At 43.7% G+C, this 21,115-nt stretch overlaps 1 protein-coding gene across 50 annotated transcripts in view; it reads right to left on the reverse strand.

Annotated features, from left to right (window-relative positions):
- LOC110523375 (formin-binding protein 1) overlaps positions 1 to 21,115 on the reverse strand; it is a 126,294-nt gene that overhangs the window by 52,071 nt on the left and 53,108 nt on the right. For all 50 annotated transcript variants that reach the window (XM_090234129.1, XM_090234117.1, XM_090234124.1 and 47 more), the window contains exons 5-6: positions 10,086 to 10,148; positions 7,999 to 8,103 (exon numbers count right to left, since the gene is read on the reverse strand). In XM_090234129.1, coding sequence (XP_090090255.1) covers positions 7,999 to 8,103; positions 10,086 to 10,148 — 168 coding nt within the window. The remainder of the gene's footprint in view (positions 1 to 7,998; positions 8,104 to 10,085; positions 10,149 to 21,115) is intronic.

Consider the following 21,115-nt stretch of genomic DNA (forward strand, 5'->3'; position numbering starts at 1 on the left):
ACAGAGTCCAGATATAGCACAGTGCTCAGTATTGGACAGAATCCAGATATAGCACAGTGCTCAGTATTGGACAGAGTCTAGATATAGCACAGTGCTCAGTATTGGGCAGAGTCCAGATATAGGACAGTGCTCAGTATTGGACAGAGTCCAGATATAGCACAGTGCTCAGTATTGGACAGATTCCAGATATAGCACAGTGCTCAGTATTGGACAGAGTCCAGATATAGCACAGTGCTCAGTATTGGACAGAGTCCAGATATAGCACAGTGCTCAGTATTGGACAGAGTCCAGATATAGCACATTACTCAGTATTGGACAGAGTCCAGATATAGGATATAGGCCAGTGCTCAGTATTGGACAGAGTCCAGATATAGGACAGTGCTCAGTATTGGACAGAGTCCAGATATAGCACAGTGCTCAGTATTGGACAGAGTCTAGATATAGCACAGTGCTCAGTATTGGACAGAGTCCAGATATAGGATATAGGCCAGTGCTCAGTATTGGGCAGAGTCCAGATATAGGACAGTGCTCAGTATTGGACAGAGTCCAGATATAGCACAGTGCTCAGTATTGGACAGAGTCTAGATATAGCACAGTGCTCAGTATTGGACAGAGTCTAGATATAGCACAGTGCTCAGTATTGGACAGAGTCCAGATATAGGACAATGATCAGTATTGTACAGAGTCCAGATACAGCACAGTGCTCAGTATTGGACGGAGTCCAGATATAGCACAGTGCTCAGTATTGGAAAGAGTCCAGATATAGGCCAGAGCTCAGTATTGGACAGAATCTAGATATAGCACAGTGCTCAGTATTGGACAGAATCTAGATATAGGCCAGTGCTCAGTATTGAACAGAGTCCAGATATAGCACAGTGCTCAGTATTGGACAGAATCTAGATATAGGCCCGTGCTCAGTATTGGACAGAGTCCAGATATAGGACAGTGCTCAGTATTGGACGGAGTCCAGATATAGCACAGTGCTCAGTATTGGACAGAGTCCAGATATGGCACAGTGCTCAGTATTGGACAGAGTCCAGATATAGCACAGTGCTCAGTATTGGACAGAGTCCAGATATAGCACAGTGCTCAGTATTGGACAGAGTCCAGATATAGCACAGTGCTCAGTATTGGACAGAGTCCAGATATAGCACAGTGCTCAGTATTGGACAGAGTCCAGATATAGCACAGTGCTCAGTATTGGACAGAATCCAGATATAGCACAGTGCTCAGTATTGGACAGAGTCTAGATATAGCACAGTGCTCAGTATTGGGCAGAGTCCAGATATAGGACAGTGCTCAGTATTGGACAGAGTCCAGATATAGCACAGTGCTCAGTATTGGACAGATTCCAGATATAGCACAGTGCTCAGTATTGGACAGAGTCCAGATATAGCACAGTGCTCAGTATTGGACAGAGTCCAGATATAGCACAGTGCTCAGTATTGGACAGAGTCCAGATATAGCACATTACTCAGTATTGGACAGAGTCCAGATATAGGATATAGGCCAGTGCTCAGTATTGGACAGAGTCCAGATATAGGACAGTGCTCAGTATTGGACAGAGTCCAGATATAGCACAGTGCTCAGTATTGGACAGAGTCTAGATATAGCACAGTGCTCAGTATTGGACAGAGTCCAGATATAGGATATAGGCCAGTGCTCAGTATTGGGCAGAGTCCAGATATAGGACAGTGCTCAGTATTGGACAGAGTCCAGATATAGCACAGTGCTCAGTATTGGACAGAGTCTAGATATAGCACAGTGCTCAGTATTGGACAGAGTCTAGATATAGCACAGTGCTCAGTATTGGACAGAGTCCAGATATAGGACAATGATCAGTATTGTACAGAGTCCAGATACAGCACAGTGCTCAGTATTGGACGGAGTCCAGATATAGCACAGTGCTCAGTATTGGAAAGAGTCCAGATATAGGCCAGAGCTCAGTATTGGACAGAATCTAGATATAGCACAGTGCTCAGTATTGGACAGAATCTAGATATAGGCCAGTGCTCAGTATTGAACAGAGTCCAGATATAGCACAGTGCTCAGTATTGGACAGAATCTAGATATAGGCCCGTGCTCAGTATTGGACAGAGTCCAGATATAGGACAGTGCTCAGTATTGGACGGAGTCCAGATATAGCACAGTGCTCAGTATTGGACAGAGTCCAGATATGGCACAGTGCTCAGTATTGGACAGAGTCCAGATATAGCACAGTGCTCAGTATTGGACAGAGTCCAGATATAGCACAGTGCTCAGTATTGGACAGAGTCCAGATATAGCACAGTGCTCAGTATTGGACAGAGTCCAGATATAGCACAGTGCTCAGTATTGGACAGAGTCCAGATATAGCACAGTGCTCAGTATTGGACAGAGTCTAGATATAGCACAGTGCTCAGTATTGGACAGAGTCCAGATATAGGACAATGCTCAGTATTGGACAGAGTCCAGATATAGGACAATGCTCAGTATTGGACAGAGTCCAGATATAGCACAGTGCTTAGTATTGGACAGAGTCCAGATATAGGACAGTGCTCAGAATTGGACAGAGTCCAGATATAGGACAATGCTCAGTATTGAACAGAGTCCAGATATAGCACAGTGCTCAGTATTGGACAGAGTCCAGATATAGGACAATGCTCAGTATTGGACAGAGTCCAGATATAGGATAATGCTCAGTATTGGACAGAGTCTAGATATAGGACAGTGCTAAGTATTGGACAGAGTCTAGATATAGGACAGTGCTCAGTATTGGACAAAGTCTAGATATAGGCCAGTGCTCAGTATTGGACATAGTCTAGATATAGGCCAGTGCTCAGTATTGGACAGAGTCCAGATATAGCACAGTGCTCAGTATTGGACAGAGTCCAGATAAAGGACAATGCTCAGTATTGGACAGAGTCCAGATATAGGACAATGCTCAGTATTGGACAGAGTCCAGATATAGCACAGTGCTCAGTATTGGACAGAGTCCAGATATAGCACAGTGCTCAGTATTGGACAGAGTCCAGATATAGCACAGTGCTCAGTATTGGACAGAGTCCAGATATAGCACAGTGCTCAGTATTGGACAGAGTCTAGATATAGCACAGTGCTCAGTATTGGACAGAGTCCAGATATAGCACAGTGCTCAGTATTGGACAGAGTCCAGATATAGCACAGTGCTCAGTATTGGACAGAGTCCAGATATAGCACAGTGCTCAGTATTGGACAGAGTCCAGATATAGCACAGTGCTCAGTATTGGACAGAGTCCAGATATAGCACAGTGCTCAGTATTGGACAGAATCCAGATATAGCACAGTGCTCAGTATTGGACAGAGTCTAGATATAGCACAGTGCTCAGTATTGGACAGAGTCCAGATATAGGACAATGCTCAGTATTGGACAGAGTCCAGATATAGGACAATGCTCAGTATTGAACAGAGTCCAGATGTAGCACAGTGCTCAGTATTGGACATAGTCCAGATATAGGACAATGCTCAGTATTGGACAGAGTCCAGATATAGGACAATGCTCAGTATTGGACAGAGTCTAGATATAGGACAGTGCTCAGTATTGGACAGAGTCTAGATATAGGACAGTGCTCAGTATTGGACAGAGTCCAGATATAGCACAGTGCTCAGTATTGGACAGAGTCCAGATATAGCACAGTGCTCAGTATTGGACAGAGTCCAGATATAGCACAGTGCTCAGTATTGGACAGAGTCCAGATATAGCACAGTGCTCAGTATTGGACAGAGTCTAGATATAGCACAGTGCTCAGTATTGGACAGAGTCCAGATATAGCACAGTGCTCAGTATTGGACAGAGTCCAGATATAGCACAGTGCTCAGTATTAAACAGAGTCCAGATATAGCACAGTGCTCAGTATTGGACAGAGTCCAGATATAGCACAGTGCTCAGTATTGGACAGAGTCCAGATATAGCACAGTGCTCAGTATTGGACAGAGTCCAGATATAGCACAGTGCTCAGTATTGGACAGAGTCTAGATATAGCACAGTGCTCAGTATTGGACAGAGTCCAGATATAGGACAATGCTCAGTATTGGACAGAGTCCAGATATAGGACAATGCTCAGTATTGAACAGAGTCCAGATGTAGCACAGTGCTCAGTATTGGACATAGTCCAGATATAGGACAATGCTCAGTATTGGACAGAGTCCAGATATAGGACAATGCTCAGGATTGGACAGAGTCTAGATATAGGACAGTGCTCAGTATTGGACAGAGTCTAGATATAGGACAGTGCTCAGTATTGGACATAGTCTAGATATAGGCCAGTGCTCAGTATTGGACAGAGTCCAGATATAGCACAGTGCTCAGTATTGGACAGAGTCCAGATATAGGACAATGCTCAGTATTGGACAGAGTCCAGATATAGGACAATGCTCAGTATTGGACAGAGTCCAGATATAGGACAATGCTCAGTATTGGACAGAGTCTAGATATAGGACAGTGCTCAGTATTGGACAGAGTCTAGATATAGGACAGTGCTCAGTATTGGACAAAGTCTAGATATAGGCCAGTGTTCAGTATTGGACATAGTCTAGATATAGGCCAGTGCTCAGTATTGGACAGAGTCCAGATATAGTGTCACGCGCTGGCCTTAGTATTCTGTGTTTTCTTTATTATGTTGGTTAGGCCAGGGTGTGACATGGGTGATTATGTGTTTGTCTTGTCTAGGGGTTTTGTAGATTGATGGGGTTGTGTTCAGTGTAGTATTCTAGGTAAGTCTATGGTTGCATAGAGTGGTTCTCAATCAGAGGCAGGTGTTTATCGTTGTCTCTGATTGGGAACCATATTTAGGCAGCCATATTCTTTGGGTATTTCGTGGGTGATTGTTTCTGTCTCTGTGTTTTGCACCAGTTAGGACTGTTTCGGTTTTTCCACGGTTTCTTATTTTGTATAGTGTTCACGTTTTCATCTTTCATTAAAGATGTTTATAAATAACCACGCTGCATTTTGGTCCTCCTCTCCTTCCCAGGAAGAAAACCGTAACATATAGGACAATACTCAATACGGGATGCTGAGGCCACTAACATCCCACTGGGCACAGACTTCAATTCAACGTCTATTCCATGTTGGATCAATGTAATTTCAATTAAATGAAGTGGAATCAAAGTTGATTCAACGAGTGTGTGCTTGAACAGGTGATCGTGTTTTGGGGTGACCTGTGTAAGCGATGAGAAACAAGGTCGAAACTTGAGACAGTTATAGCACATGCTCTGCCCAGTGTGGACCTACCTTGTTGGAACTTTGGTTCAAGGTATGGCAGAAAAATAAATGACAACAAAAGCACACAAAGTTAGCCACTTCCTGCTGAACAGGAAGCAGAAACTTTTATAGACACTGCATAGTCATAGCTACAGTCATTGCTCCAGGGGCTCTAGGTGGTAGGCCAATAGGCCTAGTTCCTTTACAACTGACACTTGAGGGCCACCGAGCAGTAGGCCATCTTTTCTACTTCCATCAGTGCTTTCCAGCGGAGACTACATATCATAGGATACTCAGTAAAAGTCCACACAGAGCCATAAGGGGACATGTCTTAATCTAAGTGGCGAAGCGGCCAAACCGTAATTTGAAGGATTTGTCCGCCAGTGGAGGATAGGGAGCAGTTTGAGGTTGGCACCAGCTGCTTACCAGACCACCAGAACCACAGCTCAACAAACTCCAGCCTCTCTGGAATATACCCAGTGTTCTGAGATATGGTCCTAACTAAGACTACACGGCTCAGATTCCCCAAGTCCAAATATATCCCAAGTGGAATACTGCTATTATCTTAAAACATAGCAAGTGAGTGTATCTGAAGATTTACGCTACAGTTTTTCCATTACTTAATTATCTGAATTCTCTCAGCAGTGCTTGAAATGTCATACCACAAAACCACAAGAAGACTGCTAAACAGACAACACACAATCCAACACTTAGCCTATAACCATCAGTATAACAAATCAACACATTAATGGTTAGGGTGGTGACATGTCATGTTTTCCGATGATGTAATACTCCAATGTCTCCTAAATGATGGAGGGAATCTTGTCTGCAGTCAGAGGAGGAACACATGGAAGCGCTTGGTTTATCAGGATCATCTAGCAGCGTATTATGTGGCCTGGTTAATACACTAAATAGTGAAAGGCAGATCCTAACAGACCATGATACATAGAAAGTGATGGATTTATTACATGATTTAGTACTAATGACATCAGAGTGGTGGCAAATTTGTGTCCATGATATCATGTGCCAGTGTGTGTTTCCAGAATGAGAGAGTGTTAGGAGTAACACAGGTCACATTAAAATAGTAAGGCTTCATCCACCTCAGCTCTCTGATTCCCTGCCTGGAACAAAGAACTGCCACGACAACCGAAACAAGACAAACGTTGAGTAACTGTTGGAAAGAAAAGCCACAGAGTAAAAGAGCAGATGCCGGAAATTATGTAAAAATAAAAGGGAGTAAAAAAACGGAATTAATGTCCGTCCCAATGTCAGCTGGGTATTGTAGAATAATTAAATAATGTATATTTATTTTGTTTTCTCAATTTAATCAGAGAGAAAGTGAATCTGAGTAAGTGAGAGGAGGCGAGTGAGGTCAGAGTCAGACAGACACGCACACAACACATACTATGTATGAATAATGTAGGGTCTGTTAACATTACTGCAGTCTTCCATTAGATAGCGACACACACACACACACAACTGGGAACACAACAGTGTGTGTGTGCGTGGGGGAAAGCGAGCACCTACAGAATCACGCTTATCTATGAAAGTGCCAGTTTAGACTTTCCACTGTCAATAAACTTTCCATACAAAACTCCAGATCAAGAGCTACGTTGCCTTGCCATAATATCATATAGAGAATCACATAGAGTGTACATGACTAACACCGATCTTCAAATGCATTAAAACCATCCTTGTTATGACTAAAAACATGTTTGTTTCTCAAAACCAAGGAGTGAATAACTTAATTTCCACTAACACAGGGGACTCAGACACAGTGCCAGACTTGGTATGTGTTTGTGTTGGTTGCTTAGGGAGAAGCAGGGCTGATGCTGTATGTCAGTTCAGTTCCTGTCAGTCCAGTGCTGTACAGTGCTGCTCTGGTCCGAGCCAATGGTCTGAGCCCATCCATTGTGACTGTTTGGCTGTGAGAGACTGAGGACATAAAGGCTCCTTGTGCAGGCCTGTATTAGCATCATAATCGGATCTGAACCGTGTCCGCTCTGAGCTCTGAGCCTGGTCCGCTGCTGGGTGGACTGCTGATGAAGCAACACACCGGGGTGGTGCTAACCCATGATGCCTTGAGACATGGCGTGGCGTGGGCGGCAGTGCATGGGTTAAAGACACGTACGTCAGAGGCAATCCCAATTCCCGATGATTAGGGACACAGGATGTGACATCAACACAAGACCCCAAAGTCTGATGACTGTTGAGATTCACCAGCGAGAGAAGAAACGCAAATATACAGATAAACAACACATTCACACAACACAATACTCATTTTCCAGCAAGGAAGGAAGGTTAGATAGGGACAACAATGTGCACACACACACACACACACACACACACACACACGGACACAAAGCTGGTTGTGCTGCCAAGCGACGCACATGGTAGACAGGCAGGTCACAATGACTGGCTGCTCTGCTCCTGGTCTGCCTGGCCAACAGTGATAATGACTCAGTCAGTAAGTCCTGCTCTCCGCCGTGGTGAGAAGCGGGAGATCACTATGACTGTGCTGCTGACAGAGAGACGCAATGCCAGCCTGTGCAGAAAGCCCTGGAGCAAAACCAACTGTTACTGATGCCTCACGTGGGGTGGGTCAGGGAAAAGAGGGTGTTGTTGTACAGTACATGAACTATTTTCTCTTTTCATGCACAGAGGGGAGAGATAAAGCAGTTATGTTTAAGCAGTGTGATTATAATGCACTTGCTTGTGATTGGTCAGTGGTGGGCAGGCTAGTTTTAGATTGGTTGGTGGTGAGCGATGACAGGACATACCTTCTCCACGTCTGCTTTCGTTACATTGATGTCGGCGTCCATTCTCTCAAAGTACTGCTGCGCCCGGTCCGCCTCTTTACAGTCTCTCTCGAACCGCCGTTTACTCTGAGGGGAGAACAGTCGCATAGTTCTTTTAGGTGTCACTTATACAGTATGGCCTATAGCTCACTAATATAGGCTAATAAACATTTACCCTTTGGGAACTTGGAGAGGGATAGACGTCACATACAGTGTAGGTTACATGGAAGTCATATCGTTTTAGACCAGGCATTGTGTGACATAGATGTCAGTTAGCCTACATTGGACATGTGATTCTGACACAGCCAAAGGGTCTATCTCTCAAAGTCAAGTCTGTCGGAAGATTAAATAAATGTTGGTGGCTGTTTGTGCTCAAAATCATCCCTTCTTCCATCCCTCGCTCGCAGACAATCAGTGTCTGTTCGTGTAGGGTGCACTCTAACCCTTGCCTCGCTGCCCTGAACACAATGGGAACATTGAGCGCTCAGAGAGGGAGGAGAGGAATGGGACTGCAATGTTTCTCTCTCTCTCTCTGTCCAGATAGTGATAAGGAAGGCCCTGTAGAGACTCAAACAATCACAGGGATAGGCTCTCCTTTACAGAGAAAACAAATACACTGACACTCATTCCTTTCACTCCTTCATGTGTTGGCCTCTCCTCCTCCACTCCTTGTGATCAGCTTGGAGGGATGCCTTTATGCTAGGCTTTAGGAATGCACAACAATCTACTGCACTGTCCTTGAGAAACTCAGTCTGAATTAATGCAGTCTTCAGACCTGTTGTTAACCTGTTAATGAGGTAATGTCTTAATCTACCCTGCATATGGAACAGTCTGATGGTTCATTCAACGTTTACGGTCAAATTGTAGACCAATGAAACCTTGGATACATCTCTATTTGTCCAGGAAGCCTACGGCGCCCCAGAACCTCACCATCTCCACTTCCCTTCTTCACTTGATCTAATTTCAATCTGAGATGCAGCTACTGTATAACCGTTGGTAAACTTTGAGCTCTGCAGTCCTATCCTCAACAATCTTTCACATTCACAAAAAAAGGGCAATTGTTTTGGTTTAGTTTGTCATTGGGATGGAATGGCTTAGGGATAAAGGCTGTATGTTATGAGTGTAATCCTGTGTAAATCCCTGTCTAGTGATTTCTATTAAACACACAGTTCCATACATTCGATACCCACTAATCCTTAAAAAGAAGTGATTCCATTCACTGCCATGTAATGGGCTTCAGTTTCTCCACCTACAATACTGCAATTTAGCAACTACATGCATACTATAACCACTAAACTGTCATAACTGTAGTAGTACTATGACTACTGAGATGTCATGACTGTAGTAGTACTATAACCACTAAACTGTTATAACTGTAGTAGTACTATGACTACTGGGATGTCATAACTGTAGTAGTACTATGACTACTGGGCTGTCATGACTGCAGCACTACTATGACTACTGGGCTGTCATAACTGTAGTAGTACTACGACTACTGGGCTGCCATAACTGTAGTAGTACTACGACTACTGGGCTGCCATAACTGTAGTAGTACTACGACTACTGGGCTGCCATAACTGTAGTAGTACTACGACTACTGGGCTGCCATAACTGTAGTAGTACTACGACTACTGGGCTGCCATAACTGTAGTAGTACTACGACTACTGGGCTGCCATAACTGTAGTAGTACTACGACTACTGGGCTGCCATAACTGTAGTAGTACTATGACTACTGAGATGTCATGACTGTAGTAGTACTACGACTACTGGGCTGTCATAACTGTAGTAGTACTAGGACTACTGGGATGTCATAACTGTAGTAGTACTATGACTACTGAGATGTCATGACTGTAGTTGTACTACGACTACTGGGCTGTCATAACTGTAGTAGTACTACGACTACTGGGCTGTCATAACTGTAGTAGTACTACGACTACTGGGCTGTCATAACTGTAGTAGTACTATGACTACTGGGCTGTCATAACTGTAGTAGTACTAGGACTACAGGGCTGAAATAGTATTATAGTAGTACTACATACTCAGTAATACTACTCTATACAGTACTTACCGACTCCAGCTGTTTCCACAAGCTCTCAATCTGTTGCTGCGCTTTACGTCCATCATGGAAGTGCTGATCGAGAAAGAGAAAAAAGTTATCACAACGTTTGCTCATAAATCATATCTAGAAGAGCAGTGGGCGGGTTGGGGGGTAAAGAAATATAGTAATAAAGAAATTATTAGTTTTATTTTGATTAAAGAGATGGAAGGCAGACAAGATGACGGGTGACTGATGTTTCTGCCGGATGTATGATTTATGCTGTGACACACCAGGAGATGATGGATTGAAAGCAGCTACCCTGTGAGATGCAGGTTAGCCTCACCATGTCCCAGACCTAGGGCTAATACAGAAGACCAGGCTTCCCTAACTGGCGGAATTTTCATTGTTGTACATAAAATACCTTAAAAACACCAGAAAATCAGCTCCAAGTGATTTACATTTTGGACATCTGTTCCCAAGTATTCCCACGCATAATAGAGATGGAATCTTATACAAATGTAAACATGGTTTGAAATGATTGTTTATGTCAAATATTATATCTGTTTGGGCTTCTTGCGGTCAATTTGCAGTCTCCAAATTATTTTGTATTATTTTCAGGCCCCATGACCATCCGCCCAAGAAAGAAATTGGCCCGCGGCTGAATCTAGTTGATGATCCCTGCAGTAGACGTTTGTACTTAATCCCAGTAGATGGCACAGATTTGATTACAGTGACAGACCAATTGGCACAAAGCACTAGATCACAGGTGCACAGCTACAGCCTGCAACTTCAAAACAGATGGAGATTACAACTTTCTGCACCTTTCTGAACCTACAGATGGATATTACATTACTTCCCCTTATTAGATTGAAAAGATGATGGCGTTTCAGTCACAATGACCTTCTTCATTGGAGTAGAGGAGCGTTACATGTCTGTGTGAAAGCGATGCATTATGTCCATGAGCAGAACAGAAGCTGGTTGATTGGTTAGAGTGTAGTACCTCAGAGTCACGTGTCCTGACACTAGTGACATATGACAGGAAGGTGAGAGAAGCTGCTGATAGTTACCCTGCCTGGGGACAGGACACCCAACCTAATTCCCCCCAAATGTTACACGTGTGTACTGAGGCATGACCAACATATACAGTGGCAAGAAAAAGTATGTGAACCCTTTGGAAATACCTGGATTTCTGCATAAATTGGTCATAAAATGTGATCTGATCTTCATCTAGGTCACAACAATAGACACAGTCTGCTTAAACTAATAACACACAAACAATTCTACGTTTTCATGTCTTTATTGAACACACCGCGTAAACATTCACAGTGCAGGGTGGAAAAGGTGAACCCTTGGATTTAATAACTGGTTGACCCTCCTTTGGCAGCAATAACCTCAACCAAACGTTTTCTGTAGTTGCGGATCAGACCTGCACAACGGTCAGGAGGAATTTTTGACCATTCCTCTTCACAAAATTGTTTCAGTTCAGCAATATTCTTGGGATGAACAGCTCTCTTTTGCTGTCATGCCACAGCATCTCAATCGGGTTGAGGTCAGGACTCTGACTGGTCCACTCCAGAAGGCGTATTTTCTTCTGTTGAAGCCATTCTGTTGTTGATTTACTTCTGTGTTTTAGGTCGTTGTCCTGTTGCATCACCCAACTTCTGTTGAGCTTCAATTGGCGGACAGATAGCCTAACATTCTCCTGCAAAATGTCTTGATTAACTTGGGAATTCATTTTTCCGTCGATGACAGCAAGCTGTCCAGGTCCTGAGGCAGCAAAGCAGCCCCAAACCATGATGCTCCCTCCACCATATTTTACAGTTGAGATGAGGTTTATGATGTTGGTGTGCTGTGCCTTTTTTTCTCCACACATAGCATGGTGTGTTCCTTCCAAACAACTCAACTGTAGTTTCATCCACAGAATATTTTGCCAGGTGCAAAATATTCTGGAACATCCAGGTGCAGTTTTGAAAACTTCAGACGCAATGTTTTTGTTGGACAGCAGTCGCTTCTTCTGTGGTGTCCTCCCATGAACACCATTCTTGTTTAGTGTTTTCTGTATCGTAGACTGGTCCACAGAGATGTTAGCATGTTCCAGAGATTTCAATAAATCTTTAGCTGACACTAGGATTCTTCTTCCTCATTGAGCATTCTGCGCTGTGCTCTTGCAGTCATCTTTGCAGGACGGCCACTCCAAGGGAGAGTAGCAACAGTGCTGAACTTTCTCCATTTATAGACAATTTGTCTTACCGTGGACTGATGAACATCAAGGCTTTTAGAGATACTTTTGTAACCCTTTCCAGCTTTATGCAAGTCAACAATTATTCATCTTAGGTCTTCTGAGATGTCTTTGTTCGAGACATGGTTCACATCAGGCAATGCTTCATGTGAATAGCAAACTCAAATTTTGTGAGTGTTTTTTATAGAGCAAGGTAGCTCTAACCAACATCTCCAATTTGACTGGACTGCAGGTTAGCTGACTACACACTCCAATTAGCTTTTGGAGAAGTCATTATCCTAGGGGTTCACATACTTTTTACAACCTACATGGAGAAGTCATTATCCTAGGGGTTCACATCATTTTTACAACCTACATGGAGAAGTCATTATCCTAGGGGTTCACATCATTTTTACAACCTACATGGAGAAGTCATTATCCTAGGGGTTCACATCATTTTTACAACTTACATGGTGAATGTTTAAATTATCTATTCAATATAGAAAAGAAACACACATTAATTTGTGTGTCATTAGTTTAAGCACACTGTTTGTCTATTGTTGTTACTTAGATGAAGATCAGAGAGAGAGAGAGCGAGCGAGAGAGAGAGAGAAATAAGTGATTGAAAAGATCTAGAGCTACCATACAGACACAGATAGTGACTGAAAGGATCTAGAGCTACCAGACAGACACAGATAGTGACTGAAAGGATCTAGAGATTCCAGACAGACACAGATAGTGACTGAAAGGATCTAGAGATACCAGACAGACACAGATAGTGACTGAAAGGATCTAGAGCTACCAGACAGACACAGATAGTGACTGAAAGGATCTAGAGATTCCAGACAGACACAGATAGTGACTGAAAGGATCTAGAGATACCAGACAGACACAGATAGTGACTGAAAGGATCTAGAGATACCAGACAGACACAGATAGTGACGGAACGACAGAGAGATTCTAAGATGGCTGCCAGTGCCAGCCTTGCCAAGCGTGGCATATTGCACAGGGAGGACATGGCAGCTGTCGGTCTGGGCATGCTCAGTAAACACGCTGGGTGTTTTTCTAACAGGCCGCACTTGGCCTTCCCCCCTCCAGGGAATTAATGAGAGAAGGAGTGAGAGAAGGAATGAGAGCCCAACTCGACCAAAAGGCAGAACACGTTTCTCTGCAGTCTTCTCTGGATTGTCTCTGAACATTTCAAAAGATACATAAATGGACAGAACATGGTGTGTTATAAAGGCCTAATAATGAATGTATCACTCCTATTATAAAACAGTGTAGAACATTTCATTGAAGCAGTTGATATCAATGAAACAAATGAAAGAGAGCTATGCCCAGCAAGCACCAGTCTATGCTGGTCTCAACCTCAGTAGCTGTGTGGAATATCGATGTCTTCCCCAGGCGTTCAATAAAAGACACAGACTATTATAGAGAATGAAAAGCCCAGCGCTTGTATTTCAGTGGCGTATCAATGCTTCTAATCTAAATGGCCCGTCAGTAACTCTTGTATTCTGCACACACACGCCGGCCGGCATACATGCACACACACACACACACACACACACACACACACACACACACACACACACACACACACACACACACACACACACGAGAAGAAAGACAAGGAGTTAACTTCTACCGAATGTATTATTTAGAGCACATATCTGTAAATGTCTAGGCCAAATTTTCCCAAACTCAGATCTCAGGACCCCAAGGGGTGCATGTTTTGGTTTTTGCCCTAACACTACACAGCTGATTCAAATGATCAAACCTTGATGATTAGTTGATTATTTGAATCAGCTGTGTAGTACTAGGGCAAAAAACAAAACGTGCACCCCCAGGACTGAGTTTGGGAAACCCTGGTGAAGTTAATATGACTGACCTGGGTTTAGACAGAACCTTGGAAATGTCACTATTCACGTCCTTGTCTTACTGGGGAAACCAGACTATCTTTGGGGAAGCTGAGTCAAATGGGGAAGTTCTCAAACTGTTTTAGGGGAATTCCTTCAGCTCTTGAAGGGAATGGCCCACCCTGGAGCCGGTCACAACTTGTAGACTTGTTTACATGCTGCTGCGAGGTTTGTTGCTAACGGTTCTTTGCTACCTGCCAACTTTACAGTTTTTACTTTTTAATTACCGTTTTATATTTTTTATTTTTCCCCTCTATCAACTTTTTTCACCCCGGACGGACGCTTTATCTGGGCATGGTTCAACAGGACCTCCACCAGCCGAAGCTAAGTAGTACCATTAACATTATGCCTTCTAATTGCAGTCACTGTACTCATAATATACAGGAGAACGATCGCCTTATGGCGAGGATAGCTGTGCTACAAGCCCTGCTTCAGACGCAAGCGTTAGGCAAGGGTAATTTCAGTGTAGGAAAGGATGAAACAGCGTCTGTGCCACCAATAAGTACAGGTAGTAGTATAAATCCCCTTGCACAGTCCCTGCAGCCAGACAATTTTGCCATGGCTTCTGGAAGGAAATGCTGTAGGAATGCTCAACCGGTGTTTCTCAGTCAGCCCGACAGAAACTTTCAACCGGATCTCCCCATTAAGCAACGAGTGAGAATCCAAGTCTTCTCTGGTCTCTCCTCCACCCGTAAAAGGGGTCTGAGACACCGAAGCCTCCCACCATTAGCTCTGAAAAATTGAACACCCTAGTCATTGGCGACTCCATTACCCGTAGTATTAGACTTAAAAAGAATCATCCAGCGAGCATACATTGTTTACCAGGAGGTAGGGCTACCGACGTTAAGGCTAATCTGAAGATGGTGCTGGCTAAGGCTAAAACTGCAGAGTGTAGAGAGTATAGGGATATTGTCATCCACATCAGCACCAACGATGTTAGAATGAAACAGTCAGAGGTCACCAAGCGCAACATAGGTTCAGCGAGTAAATCAGCTAGAAAGATGTGTTGGCATCGAATAATTGTCTCTGGCCCCCTCCCAATTAGGGGGAGTGATGAGCTCTACAGCAGTCTCACAACTCAATCGCTGGTTGAAAACTGTTTTCTGCCCCTCCCAAAAGATAGAATTTGTAAATAATTGTCCCTCTTTCTGGAACTCACCCACAAACAGGACCAAGCCTGGCCTGCTGAGGAGTGACGGACTCCATCCTAGCTGGAGGGGTGCTCTCATCTTATCTATGAACATAGACAGGGCTCTATCTTCTCTAGCTCCACAATGAGATAAGGTGCAGGCCAGGCAGCAGGCTGTTAGCCAGCCTGCCAGCTTAGTGGAGTCTGCCACTAGCACAGTCAGTGTAGTCAGCTCAGCTATCGTCATTGAGACCGTGTCTGTGCCTCGATCTAGGTTGGGCAAAACTAAACATGGCGGTGTTCGCCTTTTCAATCTCACTGGAATAAAGACCTCCATTCCTGTCATTATTGAAAGAGATTGTGATATCTCACATCTGAAAATAGGGCAACTTAATGTCAGATCCCTCACTTCCAAGGAAGTTATAGTCAATGAACTAATCACTGATCATAATCTTGATGTGATTGGTCTGACTGAAACATGACTTAAGCCTGATGAATTTACTGTGTTAAATGACGCCTCTCCTCCTGGTTACACTAGTGACCATATCCCCCGCGCATCCCGCAAAGGCGGAGGTGTTGCTAATATTTACGAAAGCAAATTTCAATTTACAAAAAAAAAAAGACTGTGTTTTCATTTTTTGAGCTTCTAGTCATGAAATCTATGCAGCCTACTCAATCCCTTTTTATAGCTACTGTTTACAGGCCTCCTGGGCCGTATACACCATTCCTCACTGAGTTCCCTGTAGTCCGATCGGACCTTGTAGTCATGGCAGATAATATTCACATTTTTGGTGACTTTAATATTCACATGGAAAAGTCTACGACGCACTCCAAAAGGCTTTCGGAGCCATCATCGACTCAGTGGGTTTTGTTCAATATGTCTCCGGACCTACTCACTGACACAGTCATACTCTGGACCTAGTTTTGTCCTGTGGAATAAATATTGTGGATCTTAATGTTTTCTGCATAATCCTGGACTATCGGACCACCATTTTATTACGTTTGCAATCGCAACAAATAATCTGCTCAGACCCAAACCAAGGATCATCAAAAGCTGTGCTATAAATTCTTGGACAACCTGAAGATTCCTAGATGCCCTTCCAGACTCCCTCTACCTACCCAAGGATGTCAGAGTACAAAAAAATCACCAAACTGAGGAACTAAATTTAACCTTGCGTAATACCCTAGATGCAGTCGCACCCATAAAAACAAAAAAACCTTTGTCATAAGAAACTAGCACCCTGATATACAGAAAATACCAGAGCCCTGGAGACAGGGCTTTCTCCTATAGAGCTACATTTTTATGGAATGGTCTGCCTACCCATGTGAGAGACGCAGACTCGGTCTCAACCTTTAAGTCTTTACTGAAGACTCATCTCTTCAGTAGGTCCTATGATTGAGTGTAGTCTGGCCCAGGGGTGTGAAGGTGAACGGAAAAGCACTGGAGCGGCGAACCACACTTGCTGTCTTTGCCTGGCCGGTTCCCCTCTCTCCACTGGGATTCTCTGCCTCTAACCCTATTACGGGGGCCGAGTCACTGGCTTACTGGTGCTCTTCCACGCCGTCCCTAGGAGGGGTGCGTCACTTGAGTGGGTTGAGTCAGTGACATGATATCTCTCTCCCTCTCCCTCCCTCCGACTTCCTCTCTCGAACTCCCTCTACCACACCTGCTGTCTCTAACTCTGAATAATCAGCAATGATGTAAAAAGGGCTTTATAAATACATTTGATTGATTGATGTGAGCCACTAGAAATGCATTGGAGAGTCCAGTGACGTAGTCAAGTGTCTCAGATCTACAACTGAAACATACTAAAGGTTGAGCGCCAAAGGGAACTCCCCTTTAAAAGATCACAGGTTTGTAAGCCGATCATAACTGACAGTAAAGAAGAATGTTTACCTCTCCAGGTCACCGCACAGAGAGAGGCAGGTGGCAAGTAATTTCACAAGACACAGAGAAGACCGGAACAAGTGACATCATTGTTACTGTCAAACTCTCTCCGTCAAGCAAATATTTTCTTCTCCATGACAACATTTCAGAGGGAAGTTTGCAAGAGCAGAGGCAACTGAGACAGTGTGTTAGGGGGAAGACGTCTATAAAAGATAAACAAATCACATTGTTCCAAATGCACTATATAGAGAATAGGGTCCCATTTTGGACGCAGACACTGAGACACAAACATTGCTCCCCAAACAAGCTGCTATAAAGAATATCCAATGTTCCAGTACAGTAGTAGACAGGGCTGTGGTGGAATATCTAAGCATACAGTACTGTAGGAGTTTTCTAAGTGTATGATTTGAACTCAGGCAGCTTTATCAGGCATGGGCACCATATGATGCTATTCACTCTAGAACAAAGCCCAGTGTTTCTGATTCAGACCCAACTGCAGTAGAAATATACAGTATCTGTCAAAGGTTTGGACACACCTACAGTACTCATTCAAGGGTTTTTCTTTAATTTGACTATTTTCTACATTGCAGAATAATAGTGAAGACATCAAAACTATGAAATAACACATATGGAATGATGTAGTAACCAAAAAAGTGTTTAACAAATCTAAATATATTTTATATTTAAAATTCTTCAAAGTTGCTACCCTTTGCCTTGATGACAGAGTTGCACACTCTTGGCATTCTCTCAACCAGCTTCATGAGGTAGTTACCTGGAATTCATCTCAATTAACAGGTGTTTCAAGTTAATTTATGGAATTTCTTTCCTTCTTAATACGTTTCAGCCAATCAGTTGTGTTGTGACAAGGCAAACGTGGTATACAGAAGAAAGCCAAGTCAAGTAAAAGACCAAGTCCATATTATTGCAAGAACAGCTTAAATAAGCAAAGAGAAACGACAGTCCATCATTACTTTAAGACATGAAAGTCAGTCAATCAGGAAAATTTCAAGAACTTTGAAAGTTTCTTCAAGGGCAGTCGCAAAAACCATAAAGCGCTATGATGAAACTGTCTCTTACGAGGACCGCCACAGGAAAGGAAGACCCAAAGTTACTTCTGCTGCAGAGGATAAGTTCATTAGAGTTACCAGCCTCAGAAATTGCATTTTGAATCAGGCCTTCATGGTTGAATTGCTGCAAAGAAACCACTACTAAAGGACACCAATAATAATAAGAGACTTGATTGGGCCAAGAAACACACTTTACCAGCATGGCTACCACAGCATTCTGCAGCGATACGCCATTCCATCTGGTTTGCACTTCGTGGGACTATCATTTGTTTTTCAACAGGACAATGACCCAACACACTTCCAGGCTCTGTAAGGGTTATTTGACCAAGGAGAGTGATGGAGTGCTGCATCAGATGACCTGACATCCACAATCACCCAACCTCAACCCAATTGAGATGGTTTGGGATGAGTTGGACCACAGAGTGAAGGAAAAGCAGCCAACAAGTGCTCAGCATATGTGGGAACTCCTTCAAGACTGTTGGAAAAGCATTCCAGGTGAAGCTGGTTGAGAGAATGCCAAGAGTGTGCAAAGCTGTCATCAAGGCAAAGCTGTCATCATGGCTACTTTGAAGGATCTAAAATATCCCGGGCAACGAAGGAGTGGCTTCGTAAGAAGCATTTCAAGGTCCTGGAGTGGCCTAGCCAGTCTCCAGATCTCAACCCCATAGAAAATCTTTGGAGGGAGTTGAAAGTCCGTGTTGCCCAGCAACAGCCCCCAAACATCACTGCTCTAGAGGAGATCTACATGGAGGAATGGGCCAAAATACCAGCAACAGTGTGTGAAAACCTTGTGAAGACTTACAGAAAATGTTTGACCTCTGTCATTGCCAACAAAGGGTATATAACAAAGTATTGAGACACTTTTGTTATTGGCCAAATACTTATTTTCCACCATCATTTGCAAATAAATCCATTAAAAATCCTACAATGTGATTTTCTGGATTTCTTTTCTCATTTTGTCTGTCATAGTTGAAGTGTACCTATGATGAAAATTACAGGCCTCTCTCATCTTTTTAAGTGGGAGAACTTGCACAATTGGTGGCTGACTAAATACTTTTTTGCCCCACTGTATATATATATTTTAACGTTATTTTACCAGGTAAGTAGACTGAGAACACATTCTCAGTTACAACAACAACCTGGGGAATAGTTACAGGGAAGAGGAGATGAATGAGCCTATTGGAAGCTGGGGATGATTTGCTGGCCATGATGGTATGAGGGCCAGATTGGGAATTTAGCCGGGACACTGGGGTTAACACCCCTACTCTTATGATAAGTACCATGGGATCTTTAATGACCACAGAGAGTCAGGACACCAGTTTAACATCCCATCCGAAAGACAGCACCCTACACAGGGCAATGTCCACAATCACTGCCCTGGGGCATTGGGATATTTTTTTCAGACTAGAGGAAAGAGTGCTTCCTACTGGCTGTCCAACACCACTTCCAGCAGCATCTGGTCTCCCATTTAGGGACTGACCAAGACCAACCCTGCTTAGCTTCAGAGGCAAGCCAGCAGTGGAATGCAGGGTGGTATGCTGCAGGTATTCTGGTGAGAACATAGACTATATTGGCATCTGTATGGGCAACATGGTCTACAGACAGTGCTTCTCAGTGTCTGCCAGTCTATCTGTCCATATTTACATTTCTGGACTAGGCTGTTGCAGCGATCCTCTTGGCCCAGGTCCATCCAGCCCGTATAGTTAAGGAAACACCACTTTGATCTCCCCAACAAAGCCTCCCCTCATCCTACCCCCCTCTCCTACCTCCCTCTTTCCCCTCTCCTCACCTCCTCAGAACAGCAACATGTGACTGCCAGGGCTTGGGGCTCCAGGGAGTAATGATTTGGGGTAATGTTTTAAAAAAATGGGTTGAGTCCCAGTCAGGTAGAAGAGATTTTGAAATAATTTGTCTTGTGATGCCAGGTTCAGTTGGCAGCCCTTTACTTGGACACATGTTTTCTTATCCCAGACAAAGTCATTGTCCATGCCTGCCCACTACACTCCTGGTACAGTAGAGAGCAGACTAGTGAACCATTATACAGAGATAGCCTAACATGACCCTGCTCTGGCTGGATGGATTGGCTCCAGGTACCATAGCCACCAGCCAAGCATGACCAATGAATGTGGCTGTGAAGAGAGCAAAAACACAACACTGTATAGAGCCTTGAAACCGTCACAAGTTAGATTATTTTGCTTCCAAGCTTTGCACTCTGACTCTCCCGTGACACAAAACGACTACATGTCCTCTCTTTCTCTCACACACACTCCTTGGTTCTCTCTCACATGTACACAAGCGCACGCACACACACACCACGCAAGACTCATTAGTCCAATCATCATCCTCTCTGAAAGATGTGTATTATGGTAGGAGCTGTGGGACTGGAGAAGAATAGACGGACCGGGCAAGAGGATCAGAGGGGTCTTCTCTCTCTCTCCACCCTGGCCTCCCTCCCTCTCCTTGCCCTGGCCCGTCCAGAGAGAACCGTGCCCCAGCTCTGTGTAGAGGCCGACTCCTCAAGATACATGTATATGGTGCTGTTGGTGCACACAGTGAGTGTGAGAAAAACAACTCCCAAACAGACTGATATAGAGTGGCAAGAAAAAGTATGTGAACCCTTTGGAATTGCCAGGATTTCTGCATAAATTGGTCATAAAATTTGACCTGATCTTCATCTAAGTCACAACAATAGACAAACACAGTACGCTTAAACTAATAGCACACAAATGATTATATTTGTCTTGCCTATTTTTAATATGTAATTTAAACATTCACAGTGTCGGTTGTAAAAAGTATGTGAACCCCTAGGATAATGACATCTCCAAAAGCTAATTGGAGTCAG

This window comes from Oncorhynchus mykiss, chromosome 5 (genome assembly GCF_057628025.1).
Source record: "Oncorhynchus mykiss isolate SJ-2025 chromosome 5, ASM5762802v1, whole genome shotgun sequence".
Taxonomy (NCBI): domain Eukaryota; kingdom Metazoa; phylum Chordata; class Actinopteri; order Salmoniformes; family Salmonidae; genus Oncorhynchus; species Oncorhynchus mykiss.